This window comes from Elgaria multicarinata, chromosome 9 (assembly GCF_023053635.1).
Source record: "Elgaria multicarinata webbii isolate HBS135686 ecotype San Diego chromosome 9, rElgMul1.1.pri, whole genome shotgun sequence".
Classification (NCBI taxonomy): Eukaryota; Metazoa; Chordata; class Lepidosauria; order Squamata; family Anguidae; genus Elgaria; species Elgaria multicarinata.
The window spans coordinates 21,479,568-21,491,839 of record NC_086179.1 but is presented as its reverse complement, the minus strand read 5'-3'; the positions used below and the strand labels follow the sequence as shown (position 1 = coordinate 21,491,839).

The 12,272-nt window shown below is 45.6% G+C and overlaps 1 protein-coding gene across 1 annotated transcript in view; it reads right to left on the bottom strand.

Annotated features, from left to right (window-relative positions):
* The window catches only part of LOC134404237 (sodium- and chloride-dependent GABA transporter 1-like), a 46,219-nt gene extending 34,186 nt beyond the window's left edge, over positions 1-12,033 (bottom strand). The window contains exons 1-5 of the mRNA XM_063134934.1: positions 11,901-12,033; positions 8,764-8,895; positions 5,606-5,706; positions 2,817-2,926; positions 581-713 (exon numbers count right to left, since the gene is read on the bottom strand). Of these exons, the coding sequence (XP_062991004.1) occupies positions 581-713; positions 2,817-2,926; positions 5,606-5,706; positions 8,764-8,773 (354 nt within the window). The 5' untranslated portion in view covers positions 8,774-8,895; positions 11,901-12,033. The remainder of the gene's footprint in view (positions 1-580; positions 714-2,816; positions 2,927-5,605; positions 5,707-8,763; positions 8,896-11,900) is intronic.
* Between the last annotated feature and the right edge of the window lie 239 nt (positions 12,034-12,272).

Sequence of the window (12,272 nt, the reverse complement as noted above, 5' to 3'; positions counted from 1 at the left end):
ATATTTAACCAAATAAGGCAGATCTCAAATTGCAGTGGAAAATTTTGTTTCTGAAATGTGAATATTGAAGTTTGAGTTTGAATATTTGTCACCACCAAAATCTGAATTAAAATTTGTCAGCTTCCAAAACGCTGGGAAACATCATTTCAAATGTATTTCAGAGCAATATGGCAAGCAGCCATTAGATCAAGCCACAAATATCTTGGGTCTGAAACGTGTCTCAAGCTGAGAACCCCAAATCTCTCGTGGGTTTCTCAAGTCATGTCATGAAGCCTTTCACAGCTTTAAAAGGGCCGAATTTGCATTAAAAGCGGTTGGCTTGTTCAGTTTCGGGAAACAGCAGCGGGGGCGGTTGAGGGAGGGGGGTGCTTTAGAAGAAAACTAGGATGACTTTTGCTATTGTGCAAGCTGGGGAAAGCGGACAGAAATTAGATACCACCCACAGCAATTTTGCCTCAAAATATAACAGCCCTAATTATAGGCACTTGAGTGAAAAACTGAATCAGGAGGTCGTTCCAATAGAAAGGGATGAGTGCAACAATCAGGAGTAGCGTTGGAGTACACAATTAGCACAAAGTACCTTTCCAGTCCACTCGACACCTTTCCAGATGGAGAAATAGACCAGAACCCAGGCTAATGCGAGTGTGCCGGCCAAAGGCCAGCGGATATTACCCGGCTCCCCCAGGCCTCCGGAGAGTTGATGCATATTTCTCCTGCAAGCAGGGTGGAGGGAAGAGGGAGAGAAATCAGAATAATTGGGATCTATAGAGAATGAATTATGAGCATCTTTCTCCAGGGGAAGAAAACAGTTGATAGATGGGACGCCAAGAAATATGAAGGGGAGAGAAAAGAAGACCTGGACGTAGGAAAGGTGGCCACTTAGGCATTGTCAAAAAAGAGGAAATGCATCACTCAAAAAAGAAGACGAAAGAGGGGATAGCTTTGCATATGTTTTGCATATATGTGTGTGTATGTGTGGAGAGAGAGAGAGAATACTATGGGCTGGATCCAGGAACTGACTTCCATGAGAAGGAAGGTACCAAATCACGTAAGGTACTGGTTCCTCTCTATTCGGCCCTGGTTAGGCATCATCTAGGGTATTGCATCCAGTTCTGGGCTCCACACTTCAAGAAGGATGCAGACAAGCTGGAGCGTGTTCAGAAGAGGGCAACCAGGATGATCAGGGGTCTGGAAATAAAGCCCTATGAAGAGAGACTGAAAGAACTGGGCCTGTTTAACCTGGAGAAGAGAAGATTGAGGGGAGACATGATAGCACTCTTCAAATACTTAAAAGGTTGTCACACAGAGGAGGGCCAGGATCTCTTCTCGATCCTCCCAGAGTGCAGGACACGGAATAACGGGCTCAAGTTACAGGAAGTCAGATTCCGGCTGGACATCAGGAAAAACTTCCTGACTGTTCGAGCAGTACAACAATGTTACCTAGGAAGTTTGTAGGCTCTCCCACACTAGAGGCATTCAAGAGGCAGCTGGACAACCATCTATCAAGTATGCTGTAGGGTGGATTCCTGCATTGAGCAGGGGGTTGGACTCAACGGCCTTTTAGGCCCCTTCCAACTCTACTATTCTATGATTCTGTGATTTTATGAACTTAAGGGCCCTTGAATTGCCCACAAACACCTGGGCAACATAACACCTGGACAGTCGCAGACTGAGCGTGCAGACGCACATGTCGCTTGGTCACAGGGAGGTGTATTGTATTGCAAGTTGTCCAGGTGGGAAGTGTCAAGGCTGCTGTTCTCTGTCCTTATGTTTCTTTATCTTTGACTTGGGCCAGATCTATACCAAGCAGGATATTGCATTATGAAAGTGGTACGAAAGAGGTATATAAAAGGCAGGAGCCACACCAAGCAGGATATAGCACCACAAAGCAGTATTAAAGTGGTATATGGTATGTGTCATGGGCCCCAAAGTTGTCAGTGCAATTCAATACCACTATAAAGCAGTAGTGCGGCTCCTGCCTTTTATATACCACTTTCATAGTGCAATATCGTGCTTGGTGTAGATTGGGCCATCGGCCAGATCTACACCAAACAGGGCATGACACTTTGAAAACGCTTTGAAAACTGTCTATGGAGTGTGTCCTGGGCCCCAACAGTTGTCACTACTGTTATAAACTGTTTTAAAGTAGTTGTGTAGATCCTGCCTTGGACTGGACTAGGCTGCCCTTCAAACAGAGAGCTGACTTCTGATACCCTGTTGACTAATAGACTGTAAAGCAGGGTACATGGCAGACCAGCACTGCCCCTACCCCGCCCCAGCATCCAGCACTACTGTAACAGGCCAGGAGCAAAACCACGGCTCAGCCCCTGTCCCATTACAGCACCACAGCTATCACAGGCGGTCAACCCACTTGCAAGAAGCAAGTGCAGCAGGAGGCACTGGGGACGGGTAGGCAAGGCATCATCCCCTGTGGACCCTGCAGGAATGCGTGGGCCCTGACAAATGCCCCAGTATGACAGGTGCTAATGATACCACCAGCCCTCCTCCAAAAGCCAGGTTGGGAAGGAGGAGGAGGATGGGGGGGGGAGAAATACACCCACCAAACTTTGACAGTATCTACTCCCCCCCCCCCCACACACATGAATTTCTAGTTTTAGGGTTTGTATGCCTCTCTCATCTCCTGTGTCACAAATATTGCATTGAAATATGGACGATACCTCTAAGGCCTTCCCTATAGAAGGCTAGCGAGAGGATCGTGCTCTCCACGCCACCTCCCCCATCCCTCTCCCCTGAACCTTTGCACTGATGAGATGATCCCCAATGACAGTAAAACATGACTTTGGCTGGAGACATACTCCCAGAACTCGGTCACAGCGCTGGTCAGGTTGGTGGTGTCGTTCATGGAGTAGTTGGAAAAACATCTGTCCGTGTTCCAGCTATTTCCACAGTTCTGCCATGGCAGGTCCTGAGGTGTGGATGGGGAAGAGAAGGAGTTGAAAGGTCTTGAATGTCTGCTTTGCATGCAGAAATAGCACAGGATTCCTGCAATGATCATAATACCGGCAACTCTGTTCTCCACCAAGTACTTGCTTCCCTGCAGTTCCACACACGATGTTAACATCTTCGTAACTTCTAAAATTAAAAACCTGACAGTGCAATCATACGCATATCTACTCAGAAGTAAGTCCCTTTGAGTTCAATCGGACTTACTCCCAGGGAAGTGCGTATAGGGTAGGATTGCAGCCTCAGGTGGGCAAATAATACAGGGATGGAAGGCGGGTGGGCATCCAAGATGAACAGAAAAAGGGAGAAAAGTCTCAGAATGCTGCAGAAAATAATATTGTACAAAGGGCCACTGCGTTTCGGCCTCCTGCTTTTTTTTTTTATTAGGCCTTCTTCAAGAGATTGTAATAATGTCTGCAGAAATTATTACTACCCCTTGAAGAAGGCCTAATAAAAAAGCAAGCGGCCGAAATGCGTCGGGCTTTTGTACAATAAACGTTCCTACAGCATCCTGTGACTTTTCTCCCTTCTTGTGGGCAAATGAAACAGTTCCAGTTTATGTGCAGTGCAATCCTGCAAGAGGGAAGGAGGAACTCTCTCGTTAAGTGTAGCTTGAAGCTCTGGGCCGCTCTTCGGTGTCATCCAAAAATAAAGCCGTTCAGGTTTTCTTCATAAGAAGCTGTCTGTGTGACGTTGGGTGGAAGCCAGGGCACATCTCTGAAATGCTAACCCTCGATACTTCCTAATAAACAAAACCAGCCTTAGGAAGCTGCAGGTTTAAGTGGAGGATTGTCAAGGGAGAGGGGCTACTGCATAGCCCTTTCCCCACAAGCTTTTTTTTTTTCCTTTTATGTGTAAAAACCTCTCCACCCCCGGCTGCTTTTTGGCCTGCAGGAGGAAAGACGCAGGTTTCTCTTGCAAAGGGAGAAAGTGGCTTTGGAGAAGGGGAAAATTTGAGCAAAAAATGAAAGGGTAACAAAGTACACACACGCATGCACGTACACACACTCCCCAGGTGGGTCCTTCGCTCATCCTTGCAGTGTCCTGCAACTATCCATGCAACTGCATGTCAAGCATAGTTTCAGCGTTAGCTGATTAGTGTGCAAATAGGTCTGAGATGATGATGGAGATGTGTGTGATGGTGTCTGATGCCACAGAAGCACAGGTGTCTCAATTATACTTTCCTTTGTGGGGGGATGGGATGGGGGCTTTGTGGAGCTCTCTTTCCCGCAAAAGGCAGCAGGTTCCTCAAATACTGAGTATCATCAGATGTGGGGGAGGGGAGGGATCATATTTCCCTACTGTTGCTTTTCTGTCCCACAACAAAGACGACCAGCTTCCTCTTTCTTCACACGGGGAAGAAAGACAAAGCAGTGACGACCACATGGCCCATTCAGTGGGCGTTTTTATCACGCTGCTTTTCCTGCACACAGCAGGAAATAGCGGCATGTTTCACTGCAATAAAAAAACCTGATTTTCCAGATCTTATTTTGTCATGGAAAAATAGAGCAGAAGGTGCAGGAGACGCACGGGAGGCGGACGTTGTTGTCAAAAGGACTCTTGAACACCCATAAATGGCCAGTAATGGGCGTGCAATAAAACGCTCATCTGATGATGCTCACAAAATATGCCCTCAGCCCCTCCCTCTCAGGTGGGACCACTCCCAGCTGCATCAGCAAAGCTCTTCAGGAGAAGGCTGCAGATGGATAGACTTAGGCCTTAGCTAGACCTAAGATTTATCCTGGGATCGTCCCGGGGTTGTCCCTGCCTGCTCCTGGGATATCTTGGGTGTCATTTACATGAACAGGGATGACCCCGGGACAATCCCGGGATAAACCTTAGGTCTAGCTAAGGCCAGACAACTCAGGGAGACATGTGACGTTCTCCTGTTGGGTCAGCTCTTTTTTCATTGCAAAAATTGAGTTTAACAGAGGGCAAAGTCCCGATCTAAAGTCTTGTGTGGGAATCGCCCCACGACACCATGATGAAAACTAGACAAATGAACAGGCTGCTGTTGTGCTTAAGGGACAGCAACAGAAGTTGCCGACATATGGTTCAGAAGTGGCTAAACAATACACACATTTTGGCAATAGGTTTCGCCAATGTTTGAGAACGCCGTCAATGGGCGGGGGGGGGGGGGAGGAGAAGAAAAACCAAAGTGGACAGAAGCGCAGTACATGTACATCCCCTCAGCAGCTGTGTGTGCCTAAATGATATGGACTCCCACAGGGCACAATAGACACAGATGGGTTTTAGATCTATTGATTGCTTAGAGACTTATGTTAAAGGAGCCTTTATACTAATAAGAATGACTTGGCTGTGAACAAATGCAATATTACAGGCAGACAGGCCAATTTGGGTCACACAAACACTGGCTGTTGATCTCCCCACCCAATTTCAGGAAAGAATATGCTCGAAGTCCAGCAGCTTAATGTGAACAGGCAGTTTTGAGAGAGCAAAGAAGGCTACAAACTCCATGTTATAAATTCTATTATTTGGCTGATGTTGTTAGTATTGTTTAGATTATCGATGCCAACATTATGCCACCCATTTCATTAACTGGTACAGCCTTATTGCAATAGAGGGGTCTCAACCATGTCCTCTCCTGCCCCCAGCCCAAGAAAGGACAGCAAAAACTCACCGCAGTGAAAGAGTTGAAGAGATAATACAGTGCCCAGGCAATAATGACAATGTAATAGATATTGAGCCAGAAGGAGAGAAGTACTGCAGCCAGGCCCACTCCTAGGAGACAAGAAACATCAAACGCTCAAAAGCTATTATTAGAACAGAAGAAGAGCCATGCTGGATCAGACCAAGGATCTGTTAAGTCCAGGATTCTGTTCACACAGTGGCCAACCAGCTGCCCACAAGTAGGACATGAGAGCAAAACCTACTATGGGCTCATCTACACCAAGCAGGATATTCCACTATGAAAGCGTTATGAAAGCAGCATATAAAAGGCAGGAGCCTCACTACTGCTTTATAGTGGTACTGAAGTACACTGACAACTGTTGGGGCCCATGACACGTCTACACCAAGTAGGATATAGCACTATGAAAGCAGTGTATGGTATGTGTCAATGGGCCCCAACAGCTGTCAGTGCACTTCAATATGGCAGTGTGGCTCCTGCCTTTTATATACTGCTTTCATACCGCTTTCATAGTGGAATATCCTGCTTGGTGTAGATCAGCCCTATTACTATAGTTTTCTGGCTGCTGATATAAAGGGGCATACTGTCTCCAGTACTTGAGGTAATGTCTAGTCATCATTTGTAGCCATCGATAGCCTTATCCTTCATGAATTTGTCTAATCCCTTTTCAACCTGCTGGCCATCACTACATCTTGTGATAGTGAAATCAATGGGACTTACTTCTGAGTAGGTTCTGTTAGAGAAGTTTCCTCTTTTGAAGTCAACTGTGACTGTGTTGGCCTTGCCTGGCAACTTTTTGCTTAAAAATAAATTACATTTGATAAGACTGCGACCAACAACACTAAGTCCTGGGCAGCACCACTCCAGATTAAGTCCAGGCGTTGCCTCCCCTCTGGTCAGTTTCATAACCAATTGTTCTAGGGCACAATCATTTCGGGCATCGAGAAAGTTCACCTCTCTGTTGTGCCTGGAGCATCCATTTAGCCAGTCAATGTGAGGGTAATTGAAGTCACCCATTATTACAACACTTCCTCTTTTGGATGCTTTCCTAATGTTATTCTCCATCTCAAGATCACCGTGGGTGTTTTGATCAAGGGGACAATAGCATGTCCTCACAAGTACTAAATTACATGAGTAAACGTCATCATGTCAAGAATGACAAGGTTCTGTTGAAGCAATTGGTGCTGATGGAGAGAATGGTGGTGGTGGCAGTGACCTGGAAGATTGACTTTGCATTGGTGAATAGTATCAGTTCAGAGTTTATTGTCAAGGTGGTAAATTATAGCAAATAATTAATCTTTAACCAGAGGAGCGTGGAGAGCAGGTAATCTCCAGCCTTTTATGGGATCCTTTTGAGGATTTTTTTGCCAACTTAAACGCCTATACAGGCAGTGAAGTTAAGTGCAGCAATGAACTTATAGGGGGATCTGATGACCTGGAGGAGGAGCAAGTCTCAAACGTAGGCAAATTGTAACAATTTGGATTTCTATCTGATCTGAACTTTTTGTACAGCATTCCCAATTATAATTGAGCCCTTTGGGAACATAGAGGTCTTAGAAAAACAGGGAATTAAATACTGAATTTGGGAACAGGATACTCAACACTAATGCTACAACGTCTTAAGAGTTAGGCTCCCTGCCCCTCAATAATGAATTTTGAACTTTATAAAATTCTGGATTTGATTTGTAAAAATCAGGCAGTCAAGTGGAATTTTGCTTTGGTTCTTGATTGCTACCCATTCCAATTCCCAGCAGTGACAAAATGGCCAACTACGCTTTCAAACGTTTGGCCTTCCACAAAGGTGAAAGCGTGACTCCTCCATATATAGCTAGAAAACACTGGTCAAGGTAAAGAAGAGGAACAGCACAGGATACACATTCAAATGCAGAGCCAAGTCCTAACCTTTTCCCAGAATCTTTAGGAAAAAACCCCAGTGTGGTGCTGTGGGTGTCACTGTCTTCATTGAGTTCAGTGGCAACGAACTGACGGCAACCCACCCAGGCACATGCCGACATCCATGCCACTACCATTACAGCAGGAATAAGAACATAAGGGCATGGCAAGACCATAAGAAGAGCCAGGCTGGATCAGACCAAGGGTCCACCTAGTCCAGCACTCTGTTCACACAGTGGCTGACCAGCTGTCGACGAAGACGCAGTGCAATTTCTAGCAGAGGGCCAATCAATCTGATGGGCACCAGACTGGATGCTGCTTTTGGCAATATGGACTTTCTTACTGGAGAGATGATAGTATGCCTGGCACAAAACCCTATGAACCTCTGACAGCCCAAGGGCCAAATACAATTTCGGAGAAGCTCTTGGGGGTATGTGAGGCCAAAGGCAAAGGGCCCCAAATACCAGCATACTTTAGCTTAAAGTTCTTTCTGCCAGTAACTACGGCCCTTCCTACACCTCCCAGCCTTCCAGGAGGGAGTGGGGAGGATCTCACAAGATTCTGCTTGCGGGATTCTCCCCCTGGATCCATATGTGCATGTGACATCCCAGGAGAAAGGAGGGATGTCACGCCCACCTTTTTTAAAAAAAAATGGGAGATGAGTGCAATTGCACTCCAACAAAAATGCAAGTGTTTGTTTGTTTTTAAAGAAAATGACCCCGCTCCCCCCCCAATGGGCATGGAGCGTCTGAAGGGCTCCGTGCCCATTTCCCGCCTCCTCGCATTTACTCGCAAGGAGGCGGGATGAAGTAGGTGCAGGCAGCCACACATCTCCCCTAGTACCGGGATGGTCCCCGGGACCGCAGAAAAACTGGGAAATACCCATTTTTCGTTTCTCTGGGGTCATCCCCAGTTGACCCCGGGATCCGCTGTACATCATTTGGACACACAGGGCTGACCCCAGGAAAAACCAACAGTGTAGAAAGGGCCTAAGCTTTAGGAGAGGTAGTTAACCCTTTTACAATTGGGGTGGGCATGCAAAAGCAGGGAAACCACATCACGGGAACACTGGAGGCTTGGATTGTGACCTCAGGCCAGCCTGACTTGGACCCTGGGCCTAAGGTTAAGAACATAAGAAGAGCCCTGCTGGATCAGACCAAGGGTCCATCTAGTCCAACCCTCTGCTGGCCCACAGGGGCCAACACCCCAGCTCCATCGTCTACTTATTTTGCATCAGCTACATGAACTCACAGTACCTTTGAACATGGGTGCTAATTTCCAGACTCCAAGTCCACCGACAGAGGTATATTGTCCAAGCGCAGTCTCCAGCAGGAAAAGTGGAATCCCAGCAAACACCAAGGTCAGAAAATAAGGAATCAGGAAGGCACCTAGGAGCAGGGAGGTAGGAAAGACTCTCACTGCCTTTACTTTTTCTGGCTGCTAAAACTTTCATGTGTCAAGATTAGGGACGGGTGAGAAATATGTTCGGCTCCCATTTTTAATGCGATCTTATCAAATTCACACCTTCCAAACCTACACAGGATCCAGAATGCTGTTGTCCAGGAATAAGTATACTTTCCTGAATTTTGCAATGCAGCTTAGAAATAATTTTTAATAAGCGTACCAAAATGTTTATAATAGGGAAGTGCACACAAGATGTATATGTTAGGGGAAAGTGCACACAAACACATATTTTAAGGGAAATTGCTTGCAAAAAATGTATATATTAGGTAAAGTGAGCACAAAAATGCATATATTATGAGAAAGGGACATGAAAATACATACAGATTTTCAACTGACTCTCAGGGGACAAAACGACAAGCAAATGCAGAAATGCATTTGTCCACCCCTAATCCAAACCCACTCGAAATTCATAAAAACAGGAATTTCCTATTGTTCATAGTCTCATTGTTAGTTATTATGAACCTGTTATAAATAGGGTGACCATGTAAAAAGGAGGAAAGGGTCATTTGTATGCATGTAGCACCTGGTGAAATCCCCGCTTCATCACAACAGTTAAAGCTGCAGGAGTGACCAGATACAAAAGAGGGCAGGGCTCCTGCAGCTTTAACTGTTGTGATGAAGATGGAATTTCACCAGGTGCTGCATGAATACAAATGACACCTGCTGAAATTCCCTTTTCTATACAACTGTTAAAGATACAGGAGCCCTGCCCTCCTTTCCATGTGGTCACACTAGTTATAAAGATCATTCATTAATAAGGTAACACATATTTATTGTGTAACTTATATTATTTAATTTACAATTTCTTCAAAAAATGTCTTTAATTATTTCCACACTAAAACCTTTTTTGTTGTTTATTCGTTCAGTTGCTTCCTTTAACCAATATTTAAACGCTGGGGGGTGGGGTGGGGTTCCAATTAGCTGGAAGCAGAATTAAACTGGTGAGTCCACACAATGCTTAATGTAGCGCTATTCTATCCAGCAATACCCATCCTCAAGGATAAGATCCTCCCATAGTGATTACTCAGAAAACACTTGCATTCAATAAAGTTAACATGCAATGTTACTTAAAGGGTTTCTGCTTCTGCCCCATTTATTGCTTCCTTTTTGAGTGTGGCAGTGAGATTACTGATGAACGGTCTGTTAATTGCCCCTTGTATAGCGAAATCCAGCACATACACTAAAGCAGAAATCTCTAGATCAGGCAGGTGTTTAATGGGATTTATTTAATTGGCTAGGCTTGTTATAGTTTTCTGCTGGAAGGCTTGTATTTTACAATCATATGCATTTTAGAAGGTTCCCCCCCACACCAATTTTTGTAATTCCCTTAGAAATGTTTTCCAGTAAGCAAGATGAAGACTTCAGGATGGCTTCAATCAGCTGCTTCATGCAATGACGTGAATACTCATGAATACTCTACAAACATGTATAGGATTGCGGCCTTCCATAACCTGCTGATTCTGTTTGACCCAATCTGGCGCCCTGTAGAAGTGTTGGATTACAACTCCCATCATGATAGAAGTTCCATTCCAGCATATCTGGAAGATGCCAGGTAGAGGGAAGTTCTTCTAACTTAACCACTTCTGGAACTGGAAGAGGCAACAGCCAGGCAGTTGGGACAAGGAGGAGGAGGAGGAGGTGGAGGAAGCCATCTCTGAAAACTTCTGCAGAGCCTGTTTGAAAAGAAGTTAGAACCACCTGAAAAGAAGGGGGATGGCACTAGCTAATAGGAAAAGGGGAGGAAGAGGCCAGAAGCTTGCTTGTTGCTCCAGGCTGGGGTGGGCCACTTGGTCCTACAGTTCTTCTGGCCTATAGCTTCCATCATTCCTCACCAATGGCTGTGATAGCTAGGGCTGATGGGAGTTGTAGGCCAGAACATCTGGAGGGCCACAAATGGCTCACCTCTGCTTTCTAGAGTTCAAAGCACCAGAACATAAAAAGAGCTTTGCTAGATCAGACCAAGGGACCTGCATTCTGTTCACACAGTGGACAACCAGCTGTTGCCCAGGGACCCACAAGCAGGACACGGTATAACAGCACCCTCCCACCTATGTGCCCCAGCAACTGGTGTATATAGGCTTACTGCCTCTGATACTGATGCATAGCCATCAGGATTAGTAACCATTGATAGCCTTCTCCTCCAGGAATTTATCCAACCCTCTTTTAAAGCCATCCAATTTGGTGCCTATCACTACATCTTGTGGTAGTGAATTCCATAGTTTAAGTATGCACTGTATGAAGAAGTCCTTCCTTTTCTCTGTCCTGAATCTTCCACTACTGAATCACTACACAGACACTGTGACAAAAAGCCTCACAACAACTCTGTAAGGTAGATTAGGTCAACCAGTTTTACTTCTAACTTCCTTTGGCAGGCACTTGAAAAGTTATTCCATGATTACTGATTGATTTCTCTATATTTCTTAATTCTGCATTTTAATGGTTTTGAGGTTTCAGACTGTTGGGTTTTTAACCTACTTCTGTATTTGCTTGATTTGCACTTTTGCTTTGAATGTAGCTTTTCTACAAAAAGGCAACGACGGTTACAATCCTGTGCATACTTGTCATGTGCAATCCTGTGCTTACCATTGAACTTGTGGTGGGGGTGGGAGATTCCCTTTTAGTAAACATGGCTACATGCAGCCCTGTGCTGCACTGAAAAACACTGTAGGTTTTTAAGTGCAATGTTCAAGACACTCCAAGTGAGCAGGCATAGGCATGCACAACACATTTCATTAGGGTGTGCACCCAGGGAATAAGGCCCCAATTGGAGCAGTGGGTGGGGCAGGAAAGCCTGGGCACACCCGGCACACCTCATATGCACGCCTATGTGAGTAGGCAACATGCAAACAGAATTTAAACCACGGCTTTCACCCCTTCGTGCTTTCTGGTGTTATTTCCCCAAAGCATGTCTTCAGCAGGTTAATCTCACCTCCTCCATTCTTGCCACAGAGATAAGGGAAGCGCCAAACATTTCCCAAGCCGATGGCATATCCTACGCAGGAGAGCAGAAAGTCAAATTTCCCTTTCCAAGAGCCTCGGTCAGGGACCTCCTTTTTCTTCTTCGTGGCCTCCTCGCTTTCGGAAGTTGTGGGCTTTGGCTCCTCAAGGGCAGCTTCCTTCACCTCGGAAGGGGAGTTCAGCTCCACTGATGTGTGGTCAGTCTTTCCCATTGCTCCTTACATTTACCTCATGGAGGAGGGGAAAGGGCACCCTCAGAAGATAAAGCTGGAACAGAAGCAAATTCCTCACTGGTACCTGAAAGTTGTAAGAGAAGTTATCATTGGCAGGCAGCGAACGGGAG